General features: G+C 43.2%; 1 protein-coding gene across 6 annotated transcripts in view; it reads right to left on the bottom strand.

Annotated features, from left to right (window-relative positions):
* Nucleotides 1-23,754, bottom strand: part of ST3GAL3 (ST3 beta-galactoside alpha-2,3-sialyltransferase 3) — a 224,389-nt gene that overhangs the window by 111,689 nt on the left and 88,946 nt on the right. For 4 of the 6 annotated variants that reach the window (XM_087446103.1, XM_087446101.1, XM_087446100.1 and 1 more), the window contains 2 exons: nt 23,479-23,526; nt 3,777-3,819 (listed from right to left, as the gene is read on the bottom strand). In XM_087446103.1, coding sequence (XP_087302229.1) covers nt 3,777-3,819; nt 23,479-23,526 — 91 coding nt within the window. The remainder of the gene's footprint in view (nt 1-3,776; nt 3,820-23,478; nt 23,527-23,754) is intronic. The other 2 variants (XM_087446104.1, XM_087446102.1) reach the window with 1 other exon arrangement.

The following is a 23,754-nucleotide window of genomic DNA, read 5'->3' on the forward strand; positions in this document are numbered from 1 at the left end:
TCATGCAGATAGATCTGTGCTGCATTCTCAATTAAGGGTCAGCCAACTATGATTCATGGGCCAACTCTGACTGACTGTTTTGTGTATGGCCCATGAGTTAAGAATGTCTTTTACATTTTTAATGGTTGGGAGAAAAATTCAGAAGAATAATATTTCCTGACACACAAAAATTATATGAAATTAAAATTTCAGTGTCCATAAATAAAGTTTTATTGGAATACAGCCATGCTCATTTGTCTATGTGCTGTCTATGGCTGCTTGCATGTTGTAGCAGCAGAATTGAGTAGTTGTGACAGAGACAATAAGGCCCCCCAAACCTTAAAATATCGACCATTTGGCCCTTTACAGAAAAAGCTGGCCAACTCCTGTTATAGATAATTTCTTCTGACGTATCTTCCAGTTCACTAACTCTGTCTTCAGCTGTATCTAATCTGCTACTAAATCCTTCTACTGAGTTTTTAATTTTGGTCACTGTATTTTTTAATTCTAGAAGTTCTTTGTTTTCCAAATCTAATATTTAACTTTTTATAGTTCCCTATTCTATGTACATAGTTCAACCTTGTCTTTCATTTCCTTAAATACAGTATATATAACTGCTTTATAAACTGTGTCTGGTAACTCCAATTTCAGAAGTCTTTATGGGTCCTTCTCTGTTGTCTGTTTTTCATGGTTCTCACTAATGGAGCTTTGTTTCCTTGTGTGCTTAGCTATTTTTTACTGTGAGCTGCTCATTTCCTTGAAAAGTTATTTGTGAAGAATTCATATGTCTTTCTCCAGAGAGGATTTGCATTTGCTTCTGCCAGGAGCTTGGAGAAAGTGCCAGTCTGGAATACCTTAAACTGAGTTCATGGGTCACCTGAGTGATGAGAACTCTGGCTGTGAATATCAAGTGTTTCTGTTTTATTAACTTATTGCCCTGATCCACTCAGAGCTCTAGCAACCTTTCCTGCAGTCCTGGTTTGGGTGCGCAGGTTTAGTTCTAGTTTATCCTTATGCTGAGTCCTTTGGGGTTCCAGTTTAATGTGGAAAGGATCAAAGATGGAAAATATGGAAGAGAAGTTAATAGAACTAGAGGCTAGAATGAGAAGATCTAACATTTAATCAGAGTTTCAGAAGAGGAGTAGAGAGAGAGTGGGGAAGAGGCAATATTTAAAGAGATAATGGCTGAAAATTTTCCGGAACATATGAATTCTTATACTCAAGAAGCTAAAATGAATCCAATCAAAATAAATGAGACTAAATTCTTAAATTTATATACTTATTCATACTTTATAGGACTCTTTCTTTTATTCTTCATAAAACCTTAGCAAGTGGGTATTATTATCTACATTTTTTCATAAGAGAAAACTGGGATTCAGAGAGCTAAAATGATTATCTAAGGTCACGTAATTCTAAGCAGCAGAGGCAGAATTCAAATCCAGTTCTTCTGCTCCAGGGTCAGATCCTCTCCTATACATTAGAGATAGAACACAGCACAGCAGAGAAAGACTTCACAAGGGGGATCTGAACATTGCTAAGGAATTATCTCCCCCAAAACAGAATCCTTTACTTGGAAACTTCTCCCTAGAATCACATAAAAACCTTCCCACATATCTGTGCTTTCTTCTGAAGACAACATTGGATGGGAAAAGCCTTTGCAGGAAGAAGCAGGAAAGTTCTAGCTTGTACGTTAAATTGTGAGTTAAATCAAATGAGGCCAAGGCAATTCCCTGGACTAAAGACCAAGTTGACTCAAATGGTTCATGGAACCAGCCTGGTACACAACAGAAAGCTACGCAACAGCCTACTGTGTACTACCCAACGGTCAGGTCAGGAGGGCAGGATGTCCTCCTAATTCCCCTCCTTACACTGCTGAAGACAATTAAATACAGTAGTTAACATGTCCTAGATAACATGTCTTTTGTTCATCAACGTGATTCAACTTGGTAATTACTACATCTCTTCCGTTTTGGTGGCATTTCACTTGCTTATAGCTTATACTTGATTTGTTTTTTGCCCAGCGCACTAAATTAAGACTTTTCTAAGAGTGAAGCCTATGGTTTTCTAGCATAATCAAGCCTCATTCCCAGATGTTAACATGTGGTTGACATCTCTCTACTAGCTTGGTATAAAGAGCAGACCATTCTTCCCTTGTAGCTACCTCTATGATATGTAAAAGCTGGGAGAATTACAATGCCTGAACTCATAGTTTTGAGTTTCATAGAGCTAAGAAGCCAGATGCCAGGAAAAGGGGCTGCCAGACAATTCAGTGGGAAAGCCAAATACCCCAGATTTGATGTCTTGTATGTATGTGCAGCCATCACCATTAGAAGCAGCTGTGATCCAGGCTTCATGCAAGAGAGGAAAGGCAGGAGACACAATTCTTTTTTTTTTTAAAAGATTTTATTTATTTATTTTTTTTCCCCCCAAAGCCCCAGTAGATAGTTGTATGTCATAGCTGCACATCCTTCCAGTCGCTGTATGTGGGACTCGGCCTCAGGATGGACGGAGAAGTGGTGCCTCGGTGCACGCCCGGGATCCGAACCCGGGCCACCACCATCGGAGCGCGCGCACTTAACCACCAAGCCACGGGGCCGGCCCTGGGAGACACAATTCTGATCTTTCATGTCTGTCTGGTGCAGGACAGGGGACACAGGTGTACAAAGATGACTAACAACGGAAAGGAGCCACAGGCAGTTTTGCAACCATGGGATTGCACATCAACCATGTGACAGGTCCTGTGCAGGGCATGAGCACAGAGTGGATAGAGCCCAATCTCAAGGCATCCTGGTCTAACAGGGAAAGTGCATAGTCATCCACCTATCATCCGTCCATGAGTCCATGCAGCCATCCATGCAGCCACGTGTTTAATGTTTACTGAGCACGTCACAAGTATATGCCAGTACTGTCTAGGAGCAAGGGAGACCAAGAAGGCCAGAACAGGAAAGGATTCTGGAAGGATTAGATACTATTTACTTGAAAACCCCTAATGAATTAAGCATTTCAATTAAATCCTTACAACAACACTGTGAAGTAGGTATATTGTCCTTATCTTACAGATGAAACGAGGCTCAGAGTGGTTAAGTAGCTTGCCCCAAATCACAAGAAGAGTAAATGGCAATCTGGGATTTGAACCAAGCTTGGCCTGGCTCTGAGCCTGTGCTCTTAATAAGTTAATAATGATTACAGTTAATTAAATAGTATAATGAGATAATATGTGACAGAGGTAGAAAATTCAGAGGAAGCATAGAGGAAGAGAGAATTTTGTGCAGAGAGGAAGTGGTCTCTGAGCTTTCCTCATGGACAAGCAAGGAAAGGGAATTTCAGGCACGGATAACAAGCATATGCAAAGGTAGAGGGTTTACCTGTGGGAGACGGACAGGAGTTAAAGCAGGAGACGAAGCCAGGGGCCCGATCACAGAAGGCTTTGCATGTCAGGCTGCAGAGCATCATTGAGAGGCCACTGCCTCCTGCTGTGACTCAACCATCCTCCACTCTGTAGCAGAGGCCTTTCCAGGGGCCTCTCTGTCCCTCAAACTCCTGACAGTGGCTCCTTCTGTAATGAGCTGCCTGTGCCAGCCAAAGCTAAGGCCTTATGTTTGCGCCCACAATTCCATCCTCTCCAGGCCTCTGCAGACTGTAATATGCTCCAAGATTCTGCTGACACACTGAGGACAGAGGCCCCAGGGAATTCTCCAACAACCTAAGGGGTGATGAGAGCTGACCCTTCAAGGTTGGACCCCAGCTCTTACAGATCTCTCTACCACAGAGTCAAGGAACTTTCTCATTCTACTCACAGTTTAGAGTCCAGCTTCAGGAGGAAGCCCAACCGATCATACTCTGAAAAAGAAAAGAAAAGTAGAAAATGTCACTGAAGTCAAGCCACTGCTGACACTAACAGATAGCATTCCCCAGACCTAGACCATGGGGACAGACAATTGCTTCAAAGAACAGATCCAAATACATAAGCCACAACTAAATTTAAGTCACAAAACTCTTGCTGAACACCTGTCTGTGAAGGACCAGGTTCAACACCAGGTATTTCCCAGGCCTTCTAGGCCAAGTAGTCCTATGCTAATATATAATTGCCTTCCTGTTTAAATGTGATACTTAAAACCGAAATTTAGTAAACCACAAAACTGGACCCCTGGAAAAGTAAGAGTCAGAAGCAATCTCTGCTTCCTCGAAGCTCTAAGCACAGTTCTCACTGAGTCAGCCATATTAACTAAGGGTAAAGATGTGGCAGCCAAGGGGGTCCTCAAATTCATGGCAACAATCCTCCTCATGACAATCACAAAGAACTGGTAGATCTGACCACATAAAGAATAGGACATTCAAAATGAAATCTAAAAACAAATTGGTTAAGATGTTTGCAACAAATGATAAATCATTAATATTTTATTTAAGTTCTTTCTGTCTAGCCTCATTCTAAAATGAAGTTGAAGCAGTTTTACAAAATTGTTTGAAGTACAAGACTTTAAAAAAGAAGAAATCTGGGGGCCAGAGGGGAAACAAGCACAGGAAAAATAATGAAAGGCAGCCAGGATAAGAAAACCAAAAGTGTGTGTCCTAAGATCCTGTGCGCTTGCCAGAGGAGGATTACAGATCTATCCCCGAGATTTTTCACAGCTAAAACTAAATGCAAAGCACTGATACAATCGTTTACAGTGTCCATAAAATAAACCAGGAGAATCACAGCTATTCCTGACACTAAGACTTGAAGGAAGTTTCCTCTGTGTCCTCAAAAATATTTGTACATGGAAAATGATAGGAAGTGTCATAAGATTGTTTCTTATAGTTTTGTTCAACGATTGCAAAGAGTGTGTGTGTGTGTGTGTGTGTGTGTGTGTGTAGAGTGGCTACATCAAAGTAAGATGGTCTACGAATGCAGTTCTCAGCTGGCCTGGCTTAATCTGAGGATAAAACAGAATACCAAGACCAAACAACTGGACGGAAAAGGCCATGCAGCAAAGCTTTCGAGGAACTCAGTCTTTACTAAGCAATGAATGGCCAAGAGAGGGAAGTTACACACACTGACAAGTACCTCACAGGAGCCATTCTGCAAGGCCAATTAAGGCCAGACGTGCGCTTTCATAAGCCCAGCTGAGCTGTGGTGAGAGAACAAGTCCTCTTCTTAAAACTGAAGATACCAACTAGGACACACAACTCAACAGAAGGCTTGCTTCCCAAGAGAATACGCTTGGGCAAGTGAAAGCCTTTCCTCAAAATAATTCTGGTTTTGCTCTAACTTAGATGAATGGATGAGAGACTTTGCTTAATATATCAGAAACTTATAAAAATCAGTAAGACAAACAAAGGTTTCAATTTAAAAATAAACTGAAAACAAAGTTTGCAGAAAGAGTTAGTTTCAAAGCGTAATACTCTTTCAACAATCCTATTCTATTATTCCACGAAAAAGAAAACCTCATGAACTTGCCAACACCTGTTGCTTTCCGCCATATGGTCATAACCTTGGGGCAACTATCCTGCTCCTGCTCCTCAGACCGCAGCAAAGACTCCCTCGGACGTACACCGAGTCCATGCTTCGGCTGATTCCTTCCAGAGAGGTTAGAGAATGTTCTCCCTTTGTTGCAAATTCAAATGTCAGGGGCCAAGCAACATCAACATCAACAAGGGAAGTGGGAAAAAGTGATACCCTCTTGCAGCAGCTCATACCACTTACTCTAGTTGCATTAAAAACAAATCCTGTTGTTGGGGCCGCCCCGTGGCTTAGCGGTTAAGTGCACATTCCGCTACTGGCGGCCCGGGTTCAGATCCCGGGCGCGCACCAACGCACTGCTTCTCTGGCCACGCTGAGGCCGCGTCCCACATACAGCAGCTAGAAGGATGTGCAACTATGACAGACAACTATCTACTGGGGCTTTGGGGTCAAAAAGGAGGAGGAGGATTGGCAATAGATGTTAGCTCAGAGCCGGTCTTCCTCAGCACAAAGAGGAAGATTAGCACGGATGTTAGCTCAGGGCTGATCTTCCTCACAAAACAAAAAACAAATCCTGTTGAAATGTCTTTTTTTCACCATATATTTTTGTATAGTAAGCATAATTATGTCTATGGGTTATTTTCCAACAGCATCTTAAGTGTTTTTTTTGCACACACGCACACTAATTGCATATTAAACATGTAAGAACACTTTGCATTTCTAAAGAAATTATGTCCCTTCCATAGCTCTCTTGGACTATCTGTTGTTTTCTCTTTTGTTAAGAGAGATGAATACCAGAAAGTTTTCACTTTACTTTTTATTTTAAGAAAAGGTAACTGTGTGAGCCCAATGATTATAAATGGCAACTGGTATTGGTTTCAGGTCACAGAGCCAAGAGGGAATGGGGTCCATCTGGAGACTCCATGCTCTGTCAAAGTGGGCAGCCTCCACCAGCTGTAGCTAACTATGCCAGGCAGCAATGCAGGCCCAGCACTGCAACATCTGATTTTTTTTACAGCCAAGAATCTGGATCTTTTAAGGTAAAATTTCTCAATTTGTAAATATTGGCAAAAGATTCAAGAAAATTTAAAGATTATGAGGATCAACCAAAATATGCCCATGGGCAGGATCCAGCCAGCAGGCTAACAGTTCATAAACTGTCAAGTTTATGCCAGTCCTAGACTGGCAGCTCATGAGGGCTGGAAGCATTTCTCTTTTGTGGCTGCACACAGTAGATGCTCAATAAATATTTGCTAACTGTTATTATCAGAAGTATTTAGTCACCATGGTCATAAATCCAAATCAAATCAGTCTAACAGGATGCTAAAAAGAAAGTTTCAGCCTAGCATCTAGGATGATAAATTTCAGACACTAAAGTGATGTACTAGACTAAGATGCAAATTTTCAAAGGAAATATCTGAAAACCCGTTACATAATTCTAAAGGCCCTCCCTACATACATAATTCTAAAGGCCCTCCCTACATCAAACATAAAAGTAACTGGTTATGAGAGATTAAGGGAGAGAGGATTTGTAGAATTTTTTTGGAGAGAGCAGTGTTATGAACCCCATCTCCTTTAAGGGGCAGAATGGGTAGTACTTGTTTCTCACTCAAGCCTGGCGAGGGAAGCTTGACACGTGACCCTTAAGGAATGGGGCAAACAGCGGACTGTCAGGTGCCTGACCTGTACCTGAGGAGCCTAAAGGACACGAGATGGGCTGGCTGCCAAGGAGAGAGCTGCACTGGACCTGGCCTACATTCCCAGAATTTGTTGCAGAAAAGGATGCATGAATGAGCTAGTGTGGGGTTGTCTTAGGTCCTTTCCAAAAGATTGCCCAGAGGGTTGGCAAGTCCTCAGCAGACAGAAGCGGGGGCAGACATTGGGAATCCCAGGAGCTGCAGAAGGAGTGAGTGACAAGGCTTTGGTGAGTGCATTACCCACATCAGAGGAACTGCAGAGGAAGGTTCTCAGTTGGAGGGGGTCTCCAAAACGCCAACAAGAGCACTCCCCAAGAGTCAGCTTTCAACACTTGCCAGTTCAGAGAGTGCCAACACTATCTATGTCTTTTCTGCTTATATTCTCTCTCTTCCTTCCCCATCGGTTTCAGAGAGGTCAGAAATAGCAGCCAGCAATGGGGCAGGAGTGGAAGGAGAGACAAGCAGGGCACCTCCCCTGCCCTGGGCCAGGTGCCTGCTGGTCTTCAGCCCTAATGCAGAGAGGGAAGTCACTGTAGCTTTGGGTGAATTAAAAGCTATGACTATTACATAAGGCTGAAGGTTCTAATTCTGGAATTGGTGACTCAATGTGACCATGGGACTTTCATTACCTCAGAGGTATCAAAAAATTCTCTAGACCTCCCACACTGAAGGGGACAGGAGGAGACAAAATGAAGGTGGCCGTGATTATCTCCTGATGTTTCCTGCACGTTCAATATGCTGGTTGCACTAACTTAGGCAAATAGGGCAATTTAACGGTTCACATAACCAAAGTGTGGAGAGGGCCAGGGTGCAGAGGGCATCAGGGACAACTGAAAGTGACTGGAATGCCGTCAGGCCCCCTCAGTTAGCTGTCCTCTCCCCTGACTACCTTTCCTGCTAAGTTAGGAAAACGGCCACCAGCAACTTTCAGGTGCACGTCTTCAGCTTTGCCACTGAAAAGGGAATTCGACTCTGCTCTCTGCTCCTAATGGCAAAACTCCCAGGGAAGGGTCAGGAGTGGTCTACCTTGCATCAGCTCCTCACGCCTGTTCTAAGCACAGTGATCAAGGAGATGGAGTCTGTAATAACTAGGATTCCCACATGAAACACACAGTTAGAAGGAGCACTCACTGAAGGAATGTGCTGTCCTGAACAAATGCAGGCTCTCAGGAAGAGTAGGAAGTCTCTGGAAAACTTAGAGCCAGCTAAATCTCCCAGGTATAATAGGTATAATCACTGTTATAATGGGCCACGGACGTTTTTTCTCTCATCCTCATTTCACTGTGGGTTCTTTCTTCCCTGACCAATCTCCTTTCTAAATCTTTCTCATAATGCCCTCTGGACTCCCTATGCCAACCAACTGGCTTACCTCCCTCCGCCTCCTGGCAGACCTGAAGCCTGGCTCTGCCCTGTGAGGCCTGGCTTTTCCTGCAGCTCTCAAGGGAGGCTGCTTTTTCTCTCAAATGTGTGGGTAGTGAGGAGGGAGTGCTTATGATGTGCCATGGTATAGTTTTCATCATTTTTCTTGTGTTTGGGATTCACTGAACTTCTTGGGTCTACGAGTTTATTGTTTTAATCAAATTTGAAAAATTTTCAGCCATTATTTCTTCAAAAATTTTTTCCCCTCCCCTCTCTTTTGGGGGCTCTGATTACATATGTATTAACCTGCTTGAAGTCCCACCACTCACTGATACTCAGTTCATTTTTTCCCCAGTAATTTTTCACTCTGTATTTCATTTTGGATAGTTTCTACTGATATATCTTCTTGTTCACCACTCTTTTCATCTGGAGTGTCTAATTTGTTGTGTATCCATTCAGTATTAGGATTCTTCTTTATCTCTTACATGTCTTTCCTTAACATTCTTATGCTTTCTTTTACCTTCTTGAAGACATGGAGTATGTTTTAAAGGCTTTGCCTACTAATTCTCTCATTTGTGTTATCTCTAGGCCTGTTTCTATTGATTGGTTTTTCTCCTCATTATGGGTTGTATTTTCATGCTTCTCTGAATTGTCTGGTCATTCTTCATTGGATGCCAGCCATGTGAATTTTGTCTTGTTGTGTATAGATATCTGTGCATTCTTTAAGTATTTCTGAGGTACAGTTAAATTACTTGGAAACAGTTTGACCCTTTCAAGACTTTCTTTTAAGCTTTGTAGAGTTAGGGTTAGAAGCAAAAGTGGACTTTAGTCTCGGGTTAATTTGGCACCATTACTAATTTTGCCCCACTACTAAGGCGAAACCCTTCTGGGTACGCTATGTGATGCCCCATCTATTATGACGTTTTCTCACGATTCCCAGCGCTATGTGAGGGATTATTCTGCCTGCTCTTTTCCAGTGGTTCTTCCCTGGCTTCCAGTCCTTTCCTCACACACATGCACTGATCAGCTAAGGAGTCAAGGGGACCTTCAACAGATCTCCGGAGCTCTCTGTGTGTGCAGCTCTCTCCACTCTGGTACTCTGCCTGTGAATTCCGGCTGCCTTGGTCTCCTCAAATTCTCAACTGTTTCCTCTTAGGAAGACTCCTGGGTTCTCCTTCCCCGTGGTCTGGAAACCATCCAGGCCACTAGGTTGGGCAACTATGGGGCTAACCTCACTTGTTTCCTTTCTTTCAGAGATCGGCATTCTGTGCTACCTATTGTTCAATGTCTGAAAAAACTTTTTTCATATATTTTGTCTGTTTTTTAGTGGTTTCTTCTTGTTTCTTCACTTTTTCCTTATCCAGTCTAGACTTCACCTTGCTCAACTATCCAGTTTAGCCTGCCCAATGATCTTTCCATTGCGCCCAAACCAAATCTCTCATTCTTGCTCAACCCTCTCTCCTGAGCTCCAGACTTGTATATCTAGCTGTCTCCTGGACACGTCCAATTTCTACAGACACCTAAAACTCAGGCTGCCTCACAGAGAGTTCATTTTCACCACCCTCACACACGCACAACCTGGTTCTCCTCCTGGTGCCCTACCTTAATGAATGGTACCACTATTCACCCAGCTGCCCAAGCACGAAACCTGAGAGAATTCCTTGATTCCTGCTCCTCTTATTTAATTTAATTAATTACCAGGTGCTTCTAATTTCATCTTCTCAATGGATCTCAAATCCACTTACTTTTCTCCATTTCTACTATCCTTGACTAAGAAGCCAGCTTCACGTCTCACCCCGATTACTGTAACAGCCTCCTACCAGGTTTCCCTGCCTCCTCTTTTGTCCCTCTCTAATAGATTCTCCATAATGTAACCAGAGCTATCCTTCTATAGGACAAATATGGTTATGTCATAACTCTGCTTAAAACCTTTGAATGGCCTCTTGTTCTCAGAATGAATCCCAGTCTCTTGGTTTACAAGGTCCTTCATGATCTGGCCTATAGTGACCATTCCAAGTCCACTTTTTGAGTCCTTGCATCGCCCCTGCCCCGCCCCTGCTCCAGCCAGACTGAACTACTTTATTTTCCTCCACAGTATCTTTATCACCCCCAGGCCTTTGTACATGCTTTATCCTTCGCTTAGAATATTATTCCCAACCCGTTTTCACACTGCTTATTTCCTACACACTGTTCCTAAATGACCTACAGTCACCTCAAATTCAAAACGCTGTAAATCACTCATCTTCACCTGTCCCCAGCCCTGTTTTTTGTTTTGTTTTGTTTGTTTGTTTGGTAATGGCATTACCATTCAGTCCTCCAAGGAAATTTTTGGTGTACTCTCTCCCATTTCTAAACACAGATCCTCCTCCCTATACCATGGCCAGTGCTTTTGCTGGAGTCTTCACTGTTGCTTAGACCGTGGAGCTACCTCTTAATCTGTCTCTGCCTGTCTTCCTAGCCTCACCTTCGCCACTCCTCTCTAGGCAGCCTTTATGCCTGAGAGCTATTGCAGACATTTCCACGACCTGTAATGCCCTCACTCACCTTCCACTCATCCTTTAAGATACAGCTGTAACCAAAGCTAAATCTAATAGACATTTCTGTAGTGCCACCAGGACCTTCATGATTCGGCCTTTGCCTACCTTTCTAGCTCTCTCTTGCACTATCTTCTCCCCTGTGCTCTCCGCTCGGGCCGTTCTGGCCTTCCTTCCGTTCCTTGAATAAGCCATGAGCTCTCTCAACATAGGACTTTTTCTCAGAAGCAGTTTATCCTGCCTGAAGTGTGTCCTCACCTCTTTATTTGGTTAATTCCTGCTCATCCTTTAGACCTTAGTTCAAATGTACCCTCTTTTAGAAGAGAGCATTCCTTGACCCTCCTGTCTAGATTGTGTACCTCTTACATGCTCCTTTAACACAAGTGTACTTACTTGTCCTCATGGCACTTTTCCAGTTTGTAATTATACATTAACAGACTATTTGACTGGTGTCTCTCCTCCACTAGACTAGAAATTCTACCAAGGCTTCATCACCTAATGCTGTACTTGGCATGTTAATGACTGATCAATGAACGACACCTTCTCTGCTCTAAACTGTTAGCTTTGGAGCCTCCTTTCTGTGCTCTCCATCAAACTTACAGAACTTTATGCATTTCTGCCATGAGTTGCTCATGAGTCTGCAGTGCACATCTGTTGTTTTTTGTCCTCTTTTAGCAACAAGCCCCTTGAATTTCTTTCAGGGAATTACTCTTCTCCCATTGCAGGCAAGGGTGAGACTGTCAGCGGGATTTGCCTATCCAAAGCATAGGGACTTGACAAAAGCTATGTTGGTTGGACTCTTTCTCTCTTAAGCTGAGTGACACCAGGGAGAAACAGTGTGCTGATGAGATGGACCATTTATTGCAATCTAGGTTCCTGGCACTGCCCTTCATGCCCTTTCTTAGGGCCTTTTAGCTTTTAATTTGATTCTGGGGGTATCCATGTCCTTCCAGTAAATTCCTTTTTAAGTTAGCCACAGTCAGTTTCTGTTGCTTACAATTAAACAATCCTAACTATGTGTATCTATATCTCTAGCACCTAATACAGGTCTGGCACCGAGTTGGTGCTCCATAAATGTGCTGAATGAATGGAAGAGTGAACGGAGTGGCCAAATGACCAATGAAGCCAATGAGTAGCCCTAGGACCTGGATTCTTTGTCTTCCTTCACTCCTTGCTGTGAGGGGGCAATGTTAATGGTGGCAGCAATGGTGGCAGCAGTAGCTGCCTCTCCCAGTCCCTAGCCCAACCACCTTTTACAGTAGCGCTTCCCTTGCTCTGGCCATTCTTGGCTCCCAGCCTATCCAGCTGATTACATCGCAGTCACGGGCTGCGGAGAGCCTGCACTGGCTCTTCTTGGGCACTCTTCCCTCATTTCAATTTCTTGCTTTCACTTTGGGGTTCCCTTTTGATGACTCCATATTTGCCAAGGTAATTCCCTCCTGTCATTTATAAGAGCCTAAAATTTAACCTTTTCCAGAAGGACTTCTTGAGGCTCCTGAATAACCTGTGACTTCCCCATCTCCAACCCAGCCAGGGATCCCACCTGACAAGCATTCTACTCTCATTTTCATAAGCTGTTACTGAATATGCCACATATTCATAAGCTGTTACTGATGGTTTAATCTGTGCACAGTTCCTTGGAGTTCCCTGATTAGCAGGACAGCTTAAGTATAATCTTTAGGAAATGTAAACTAAAATAGAAAGCGATCAGGAAGGCATAGGCAAAATCCCCCGGAAGGGGCCGGCCCCATGGTATAGCGGTTAAGTGCGTGTGCTCCGCTGCTGACGGCCTGGGTTTGGATCCCGGGCACGCACCGATACACCACTTGTCAAGCCATGTTGTGGCAGTGTCCCATGTAAAGTAGAGGAAGATGGGCACGGATGTTAGCCCAGGGCCAGTCTTCCTCAGCAAAAAGAGGAGGATTGGCATGGATGTTAGCTCAGGGCTGATCTTCCTTACAAAAAAAAAAAAAAAAAGCGCTGGGAATACAGGAGCAGAGCTTCTTACTGTTGGGTTTGGGCAAGGCTGCAGATCCCAGAGCATCTCACTGTATACAAATGTGCTCTTGAAGTTGCATGTGAGTTCACCTTACATAATGGAAATGCTATTTTGAGTATACCAACCCTTCAGGGACAATTCACCTCTAGGGAAGCTGGCAGTAAAACCTAGATCTTCCCAGCAGTTCACTGATCCTAAATCTGTAATAAGAACAAAAAACTCCGGGACTCCAAAGTCAGCCAGGCACAATGTGCACTGATAAGCATATACAGCTCTCCCAGCACCTAAAGGTACTCTCCCCTCCAGGTGTCAAAGCAGCAAGCTCGCAGCTGCACAGTGAAGGAGAGATGTTTAGTCTGGTGGTTTAGGCTTCCTGCCTCAGCCAGGCTGGAAAGCCCAGGATTACAAAGACCCCTGACCAAAGAGCACATGTGTGTTCGCTGCCTGGCTCCAGGGGGAAGTGGCACGGGTGATGCAAATCTCTGCTCTTCTCCTCCTGCACCTGCACCAAGTCAGACCTGAAATGCTTTTTCAGAAGCCTAAAGTCTTTGAAATTAACCATTAACTCCTCCATTGCCATTTCAAAAGGATAAGTCAGTGTTCTGAACTCATCAATTTCTATAAGTTTCAGAAACTGGACATAAACAAAAGGAGGCCATGCACCAAAGTGTGTAGTGTGTATGCACCTAATAGTGAAACCTCTCTCCATATAAAGCAAAGTTAACAGAATTACAAGGAGAAATAAACAATGGGTTTCCCATCATCATAATAGGAAACACACACACCACTGAAAAATCAGGCTCCCCATATCAGTGAGGATTCAGAAGATATGAACAGAACAATTAATAAATTTGAAATAACTAACATAAGAGCACCTTACACCAACAAGTGTAGAATGCAAATTCTGTTTAAGCATATATAGAACATTTATGAAAACTGATCACCTATGAGGCCACAAAATAGGGTTATAGCCCCCTCTCCCTGCTTAATTAAAAATTTAAGTATTGGGAAGCTATCAAGTGGAAACAAGTTTTCCAAAATACTAATTTTCACTTGAATGCTCTCATTTTATCACTGACAACAAGATACTCAGTTACTTCCCTCGAAGTGACAGGCTCACTTCATTACCAAGGAAATGTCTGCCAAATTCCAAAGTCTGAAAAACCATAGTTTGTCTGTCAGTTGTTCTTTCAAATAAAAATGTTATTCCATGAAAAATGTGGCTAGTTCAGCTTGCAACACAATTGCACAAGTGCTTTTCCTCAAGACAACCACTATACTTCAGGATCAGCAAACGTTTTATACATGCGTCTCATTTCATCATACACAATATTAAAAAGATGTGTACTCGAGGGAAGAAATTTAATAAATTTTATAATTGTTACTGCTTCATCAAGGACATCTTAAAGTAAAACTGGTCTTTTTTTTTTTGGTGAGGAAGATTGGCCCTGAGCTAACATCCATGCCCATCTTCCTCTATTTTATAGAGGAAGCCTGCCACAGCAGGCGTGATGAGTGGTGCATAGGTCCACGCCCCAGGATCCGAACCTGCGAACTCTAGGCCACTGAAGTGGAGCATGCAAACTTAACCACTTACGCCACGAGGCCGGCTCCTAAAATTGGTCATTTTTTTAAAAAAAGCTGTGTGTGGCCGTCAAGAATGTAACATGACTACTAGTAGAATTTAGTGTGTTGTTTTTACTCATGCTAAAGCACGAGACATTCTACCCATTCTTGCTTTGGAACCACCAGTGAAAAAAGGCAAGGGTCATCTTGGTAGTATCATGAAAATAGCTTTGACCTCACAGACCCCCTGGAATGGTTGTGGGGACCTTCAGGGGTCCACAGACCACACTTTGAGAACAGCCTTTCTAAAGCTTAACTTCTGTTTCAGTGAAGACTGACACTCTATCCTGGGGAGAGGCCTGGTTCTCACCACCATCAGAGCAATGCCTGTCCCATAAGTAGCTGCAGGCTTCCTGAAGACAAGGAGAGTGAACCCACGGCAGAGTCAAGGAAGGTCATTTCCTCACCTTCTAGACAGAACTGATCTACAATCAATCCTCATCTCATGTGACACCAAAGCTTCCCAAACGTGTACAGGTTGTGTACTATTCTGTGTGCTGATCTTTGTACTGGCCTCATATTGGACTGGGTACTGGCCTGTACACTGGCCTATACACTGGTCCGTATAGTTACGTTTACTGGCTGTGTACTGATCCCCTCAGCCCTGGGGTAGCCTGACAAGGCCTGGGGGCCAGTGCCTCTGGCTGAACAGCTTTGTCTAGGGCTCTAATGAGGGAAGCTCTGGCAGAGCAGGGATGCCCTCTGGTCCCCAGAAGCAGTGGGTGGATGACATCCACTTAAGCACCCACGGCCCATGGACATAGGAGCCTGTGGGGCTGCAGGGAAGAGTATGTCTTCCCAGTGCTCACGAAGCGAGTGCCATCCAAGATGCTGCTGAGCAGGGGCGGGCCAGAGGAGGACGCCCAGAGGGGCACAGCTCCAGGTGGAGGCCGAAACACCCATCTTCACACATACCCACGATCTCATATTTGCAGCTAATGCAGCCCTTTAGGGTCTTCACGCAGCCTGGAGGGTGACTGCTCTAAGAATTTGTGTACGTTCTGCAATAGACCTTCGAACTATTTTGAAATACTTGATATAAAAAAGTGAGATTGGATTTGAAATCCATTTCTTCTATCAAAAAATTTCAACATAGCAATTTTGATAAGAGAAAAGTAAAAGCCACTAGATTCTTTAAATATAGTTTCAACTACTGTAAACTTTTGAATGAGTGTAAGAATGGTTTTACATTTTTTATCAGTTACTTGTGTGGACAGAATTTCTCTTCCATGATGACAACTGAGTATTTTTTAAGAGAGCATCACTAAAAAGTCTTGATTGTAGTTACATGACACCTTCTCAGTCATAAACCCTGCTATAAAAATTTATGGAAAAAAAAAATTTATGGACATTGAAACAAGCTCAAGTTTTTAATTTAAAACTTGAAAATATTTATTTTTATGTTTTATAGCAATTCAACATTTAATATATTCCTTACCACTTCGTATTTCATTTTGCTCATAATTCTAAAATGTAAAAAAAATTATCAATGCTTTCACAATGCCCTATTTAGATAACCCTAAGTCCCCTCCTGTTTTCTTAGCATGGCGTGCAAATGTCATCATTTCTACCTACGCTCTGATATGTAAACAGCTGGGAGCACTGTACTACACGGTGAGATCCTATTCTAGGACAAGAGGATTCCTCCCTGAAAGTTCCCCAAGCCAAGTGTCCTCACCTTCAGGCCAGTGAGCCCCAGAATGGAATTTCAGGGAATATGGGTACACATTGGAACCTCGTGTGCTACCGGCATTTTTGATCTCCAGTGATCCAGTTCCTTTTTTCATTCTAAAGAACCACCACAAATTCCCATCAGCTGTCACTGAGCTCTGCATCAAGCAGATGCTTCTTAAATAAGTGCTGCTAATGACAACAACAAATATTTCCCATGAAGACCAATTTGAGGAGCATTATTGAGGAATATAAAGTTTAGTATTTTGTAGGATAAAAATATGGACTTTGTTCTATCGGAAAATTGCAGAGCTTCATGTTAGAATGTACAAAAGCCAGAAAGGCAGGATAGGCCATTAGGCAAGAAAACTCCAATCACATAACAGAAGAAGCTCTGCTGCCGGATCTTCCTGAAAGGGGTCTTTGGCTCCAATCTCTGAGCTATGATGAATTGCTGAGTGCAAAGGGCATAGGGGTAAATGGAATGTGGACCTATCCTAACCAAAATAGGTCCCTCATTTCTGAAGCAATGGCATCGTACAGTCTCCATTAAAGTCATGGGCTATATTAAACATAAGTAATGTATGTCATGCCTTGGGTGGAGGAGGAAGTGGGCAACAGTTCCAAATGGAGTGTCAGACATGCCACATGAAGGGAACAACTGAGGGAACTACTATTTATCGAGCATCTACTGTGTATTCATGCTGCTCTGAGTACTTTCACCTACACTCTCACTTTAATCCTTACAACCCTGTGAGGTAGGAATTACTTCCATTTTACAGATGAGGAAACAAAGGCTTGGAGAGGGGAAACAATGTGTTCGAGATCCCCAACCAAGAACTGGACTAGCTGGGATGTTGCTGAGCTAACCGAGGTCTGACTCTGAAGCTTCTTTTCTTTACATTATGCCACCCTGACTCTCAGAGGAAACAAGAGAAGCAGACCCTCCATTAGGAGAGCAGCTGCCATGAGAGTAATTATCTACTATTACCACCCAGCCCCCACCCCAGGGCACTGTCAGAAGGCCTGAGCCAGGCCCACCCATGAATCATGGGAGACAACAGAGGCCTGAGAGGGGCTGGGGAAAGTGCAAACCGCTCTCACATCATCTCAAGTCAGGGAAATAAATCATAATGTGGGATCAATTAATCAAAGACAAACTAAAATAGGAAAAACAGTTTTATAAAATAAACACAGAAAAATTCACTGACCTATACTAAATTAACTGACCCAGTAAAATAACTTAGAAGTTCACAAATTGAAATCCAATCTTGAACGGGTACATGTTGGGGTGGGGAGGAGACAGGCCTAGCAAGAAGCTCTTGATAAGACGGGGTCCCTGTGACTCTCAGCCCCATCTGAGCACAGTGCAGCTGTTCTCCACTGTGACGCGACTGCGGGCCAGTGGAGAATGGAGGCCCCACCCCACTGCAGGCAGAGAGGTTACGCCTCATTCCTCCACTCCGTCCTGGGAAAACAGCAGATGTCTAGAGCCGGGCACGCAGTGAATTCAACTCTATTCATGCTATCAAGTGTGTCCAGACCATGCCAGGGCATCTTGTGCTAAGATGCAGGAAGATTATGAGGGACAGCATATCACAAGAGCAGCTGGAACAGGATAGAAAAAAAAATGGCTCACTCTGCAGTGTGTATCTTAAACTTCATGGAGCTTACCACCTAGTCAGTAGGATAAGTACAAGTAATCACCAGGCAGTTATTACATAAAATAAAAGAGTCCCTCTCTCCAAACAAAAATAATTTTATTTTTTTCCCAGTTGTAGGAATCACACATGCTTACTGTATAAATCCAAATGTAAAAGACTTATAAAGAATGAAGTAAGGACCATTTGAAACTCCCATGATCTGAAGTTAATTGCTGCAAACATTTTGGTGAATATCTTCTCAGAAATCTCTCTTTCCATAAATATATGTGTGACTGTGCATACACAATTTTATTTAGATGTGGCCTCAATATACATGATATTTACTCCTGTTTTGTTCACTCCACAATATCCTTGACATCTTCTGTGTCAATAAAAATAAAATTGTGTCATCATTTTTAATGGCTGCACAGTATTTCACTGTATGGATGTGTCATTATTTATGTAATCCTTAAGTATCCATTAAGTGATGGACATTATTGCTTCTGTTTTTCTACTCTTCATTCAACAAGTATTTACTGAGCACCTATTACATACCAGGTACTATTCTAAGTATCAGGGACACAGTAATGAAAAGAAAGGCAAGGTCCCCGGCCAAATGAAGCCTACATTCTAGTGGGGGAGACTGACAGTATGCAAGTAAGTAAGCAGATAGTTTGAAGGAAGGATGAGTGCTAAGAAGGAATAAAGACATATCTTCTTAGAGAAGGACTGGGTGTCAAGAGAGCAGACTACTTTAGGCAAAGTGGGAAGGCCTTCCTGCAGAGATGACATTTGAACAGACTCAGATGGTCATGCAAAGCAGGAGGTAAGAGCATTCTAGGTAGAGGAAACAGTGAGTACAAAGGCCGTGAGGTGGGAAGGGTACTGGCAGATTCACAGAAGAGCAGGAATGCCAATGTGGCTCGAGGGCAGTGAGGGGCAAATGGACTAAAGTCCAAGTGTTGAGACAATTAGAAATTAGAGTGGGAGACAGCAAGTAGGGCCCTGTAGGTCACGGAGTTTGGCTTTTAAGTGCATCATGAAGTCACTAGAGAGATTTCAGTGGGAATAAGATATGATCTGATTGACGTTTTTAAAAGACAACTCTGGCTACGAAGTGGAGAATGGACTGCTGGGAGGTGACAGATGAGCACAGAGAGACCAGCGGGGAGATGTTTACTTGTCTAGAGGAGGGAAGATGGTACCTTGGACAGTGTGCTAGAAAGAAGCATCTGGATAATGACACACTATGAAGACAGAAAAACTGGAGAAAGAGTGAGGAAGAGGAACAATAAAAGTGATTCCTAGGTTTGCAGCTTGAACAGCTGGGTAGATGGGGAGGAAAAAATGGGGGAGGAACAAGTTTCAGCACATAGATCCCACATGTTTCATTAGATTTATACATAAGTATTTTGGTTTGGGAGACTACTATAAATTTTTTTTTTAATTTTCAATTGTTCATTGCTAGTATATAGAAATACAATTAATTTTTTGTGTTTGATCTTGTATCCTGTCATCTTGCTAAACTCAGTTATTAGTTCTAGGAGTTTTTTGGGGGTTTTTCACTGAGGAAGATTTGCCCTGAGCTAACATCTTGCTAATCTTCTCCAATTTTGTACGTGGGTCACTGCCACAGCATGGCCACTGATGAGTCGTGTAGGTCCATGCTGGGAAACCGAACCCAGGCCACTGAAGTGGAGTGTGCTGAACTTAATCAGTAGGCCACGGGGCCAGCCCCCCTAGGAGTTTTTTTGTAGATTCCTTGGGATTTTCTATATAGGCAATCATTTCACCTATGAGCAGGGTTGGTTTTCTTTCTTTCTTTCCAATCTGTATTCTTTTTATTTCTTTTTCTTGCCTTACTGCACTGGCTAGGACTATCAGGATAGGTTCCTGATGTTAGGAGGACAGCAGTCTTTTACGATTAAGTATGATGTCTGCTGTAGGTTTTTTGTAGATGCCCTATATCAGGTTAAAGAAGTTCCCTTCTAAGTTTGCTGCGAGTTTTTATCATGAGTAGATGTTTAACTTTGTCAGATGTTTTTTCTTCATCAACTGACATGACCATGTAGTTTTTCTTCTTTCGACAGTTAATATGGTGGATTACATTGACTGATTTTTGAATGGTCAACCAGCCTTCCATTCCCAGGATAAACTCCACTTGGGCACCAAATTTGGGAAGTTTTAGCCATTATTTCCTTGAATATTTCTTCTGTACTGCACTCCTTCTCTTCTTCTGGGACTCCAACAACACTGATGGGTAAACCTTCTGGTTTTGTCCCACAAGTGGCTGAGGCTCCATTCAACTTTTTAAATCTTTTTTTGTCTATTCTTCAGATTGGATAGTTTCTATTGCTTTATTTTCAAGTTCACTGATTCTTTCCTCTGTCATCTCCATTTTGTTATTGAGACCACTCAGCTGAATTTTTAAAATTTCAGTTATTGTACTTTTTCTTATATCTCCAGCTGGTTCTTCTTAAAATCTTTTTTCTCTTTTTTTCGCTAACACTTCTATCTTTCCATTTATTTCAACAGTGTTTGCCCTTACTTTTGGGAGCATTTTATTCCAACATCTGTGTCATCTCAGCATTGGCATCTATTGATTACCTTTCCCATGCAAGTTGAGATTTTCCTGGTTCTTCATATGATGATTAATTTTGGATTCTATCCTGGATATTTTAAACATTATGTTATGAAACTTTTGGTCTTGTTTAAATCCAGTGGAGAATGTTGATATTTCTGTTTTACCAGATAATCAACCAAGTTGCATTTGGTGGCAAGTTCTGACCAGCCTTCTGTGTGTTGTGGTTTCAATGCCAGTTCCATTCTCAAAGCCTATTCAGGTGTGTCCTCTGTGTATGCCACCCAGTGTCCAGTCTGGGACTCAGGCTTTGGTCTGTCCCTGAGTTCAGTTCTCAAAGTCTTTGGTATGTTGGTTAGAATCAGATGCACACACGCACAACTCAGGGGTTAGTCCAGAAGTTCATAAACAACTTTATGGAGTTGCTTCTCTGACCTCCTCCTTCTGTCTTCTCCTTGTATTTCCCAGTTCATTAGGCCTCCCTTCTCAGTACCCTGGCCAGAAAGCTGGGGTTTTAGTTACCACATTCCATCAGGCTTTTCCTGAACTGTACCCAAATCTGGGGCCAAGGAGCAGGAAAGCAGAGAGAGAGAAAAGCAACCAGATTTCACCCCACCCTCTTGAGATTACAGTTCCTCTGATCAGAGAGGTTTCCCTTCCCCAGTTTTAGGGGCTTGAGGGCCCCACTGCTGCCACTGGCACTACCACCACTACTGTGGGACTGCCTGGGGACTAGTGCGCGAGAGAACAAAGAAAAAAACAACCCCTTGGATTTCCCCCTCTGTCTGAGCCTTAGAGCCCTCTCCTGCCTCACAGCCATAACTAGAGGTCTTCTGGAATTCTCTCTGTTGTCCACTGCTAGGTTTTGGACTGCCTCGAGCCCAGGACATGGGATACCAGAGGAAAAATGAGGAATTCACTACCAGTGTGGTAGTACTTTTAATTCTAGTCTTTTCTCCCAATCTGTCTGCTACTATTTATAAGTATTTCAGAGTCCTCAAATAGCTGCTAAATGCATTCTGTCCAGGCCTTTAGCTGCATCCAATGACAGAGATAGATTCTTATACATGTATCTTGTACATATATCCTGGTGTGTGTGTGTGTGTGTGTGTGTGTGTGTGTGTGTATATATATATATATATATATATCCATTTATGCAGGGAATATACCTAGGGGAGGAAATGCCACGTCATGGGGTATGTGTATATTCAAATTAGCTAGATACTACCATAGTCTTTTCCAAACTGGTTGTAACCACTTTACCCTGTGAGTAGTAGAGACCCAGAGTTTCCACCGCCCCATACCCTTGCCAACACTGGAATATCAAGCTTTTCAAGTCCTGCTATTTTGGTAGATATGTAGTGGTACCTCACTGTAATTCTAATTTGCATTTCCCCAGGTACCAATGCAATCAGACACCATGTCACAGGTTTACTGCCCATTTGGATTTCCTCTTCTGTGAAGCGTCTATTTGGGTCTTTTGCTTGTTTCTATACTGGGTTGTTTCTTTATTCCTACTGATTTCTGTAGTTCTTTATTCTAGAAACAAGCCCTTTGTTGGTTATCTGTGTTGTAAATATCTTTTTTCATTTTCATTCTGGATTGGCTTTTCACTCTCTTAATGGTGTCTTTCGAGTAACAGAAGTTCTTAACTTTAATGTAATAAAATTGATCAATCTTTTCCTATATGAATAGACACAACTTTTGTGTCTATTTAAAAATTCTTTCTATCTATCCGCTCTGTCTTAAAGTGACCTCTCCTGTCTCAGCATGTTGGTGGGGGACGCCTCAAGCATACGAGGTATGAGACAGCAAGATGGCAAGGGAGAGTATGGGCTCTGGAGCTAGACAGAGATGAGTGGCCCTGGATGGGTTACCTCACCTCTTTGAGCATTAGTTTCTGTATCTATAATTAAAGATATACTGTCTACTTTGTGAGATGTGTAGACTTAGCATTGTGTTGGCAGCTAGCAGGCCCTTAATTAACAATGGTTGCTGTGATCACATTCTCTGAATATGTTTCCCCTTGTCCACATTTCCACAACTGCCTGAACCTCACGGCTGCTTTGTAAAACACCAATCTATTGCATTCAAGGACAGCAAAATGGATTAATTGCCCTCGACAGGCCAGCAAAGTCTCCCTCTTATTCAGGCAGCACCCACGGTACAAGGACCACCATCTTCAACTAAAAATGAAGGCGTCATGTATAGAAATGCTCTTCTCACAAAGTCATTCCGGGGCTCCCACAGGGACACAATGGCAGCAAGTTGAAGAATCAACGTAACCTCTCTTTCTGCTCACTGCCAACTGCACAGTGGTGTGAAGCAGGTAGACCGCCTCAGACCTGGAAGAGCCAAGCTCCACTGAGCCTGGGTGATTTTGTGTCAAAGGAGCAGGTGTGCCCACTTGTGTGTCCTGCACTGTAGACACAGGCAAGAGCAGGAATATGTCATCCTGCATGTGTTTTGGCAATGAAGTGCACCTCCTGGAGGAGGTGTGTATTTGAGTATATGGGGTGTGCGTATAAATGTGCAATGGGATGTCCTTGGGAAGCTGTGATACTCTCACCAGTCTGGCATTCTGCTGGAGAGCTCTGATGGTTAGCTACTCCAGCGTCTCCTCAACACCCTCTGCCCCACTCTCTGAGACAGGATATGTGCACAGAAAACAGATACCTTGTATATGAACCTGGATCACTCTGAATGAGGAAGGAGCACATACTGCAAACTCCTCAGTGCACACTTTTAAAGCAACCAGCAAAGTCTTCTGGATGTTACATCCCACTGCTGCTTCCTAGACCAGGAGTCCCTAGAAAGGCTTCTTGAGACTTTCCCACAATTCTGAGATACTCCATTGCCCTCCCCGGACACCCCCCACCTCATCAGGCTCCACTTCAAAGGTGGCCAGTGCTGAGTACTGAAAGGATGATAGAGGGGAGGAACTGGTACCTGAGCCTAGCGTTTGTCCAGCGGAGTCAAAGGAAAGAACCACTGAATCTGCAACACAAGAGGACAAGTTCATTTCTTTCTCCTTCTTATAGCAAAAAAAGCAAGATCCCACCAGCTCTGCCCCAACCCTCCTCCAGGGGAAAGTCAACTGGTATGGAACTCAGCTGCACCAACAGCCTCCACGGGCCCATGGCCACCTGGCATTGGGCCAGGACCCTGCGGAGCCCCACCGCTAGCCTCCTGCCACTGCTAGGAACATCGCAGGGCAGAGACAGG

The sequence above is a fragment of the Ceratotherium simum genome, chromosome 22, assembly GCF_057802395.1.
Source record: "Ceratotherium simum simum isolate JZ-2026a chromosome 22, ASM5780239v1, whole genome shotgun sequence".
Classification (NCBI taxonomy): Eukaryota; Metazoa; Chordata; class Mammalia; order Perissodactyla; family Rhinocerotidae; genus Ceratotherium; species Ceratotherium simum.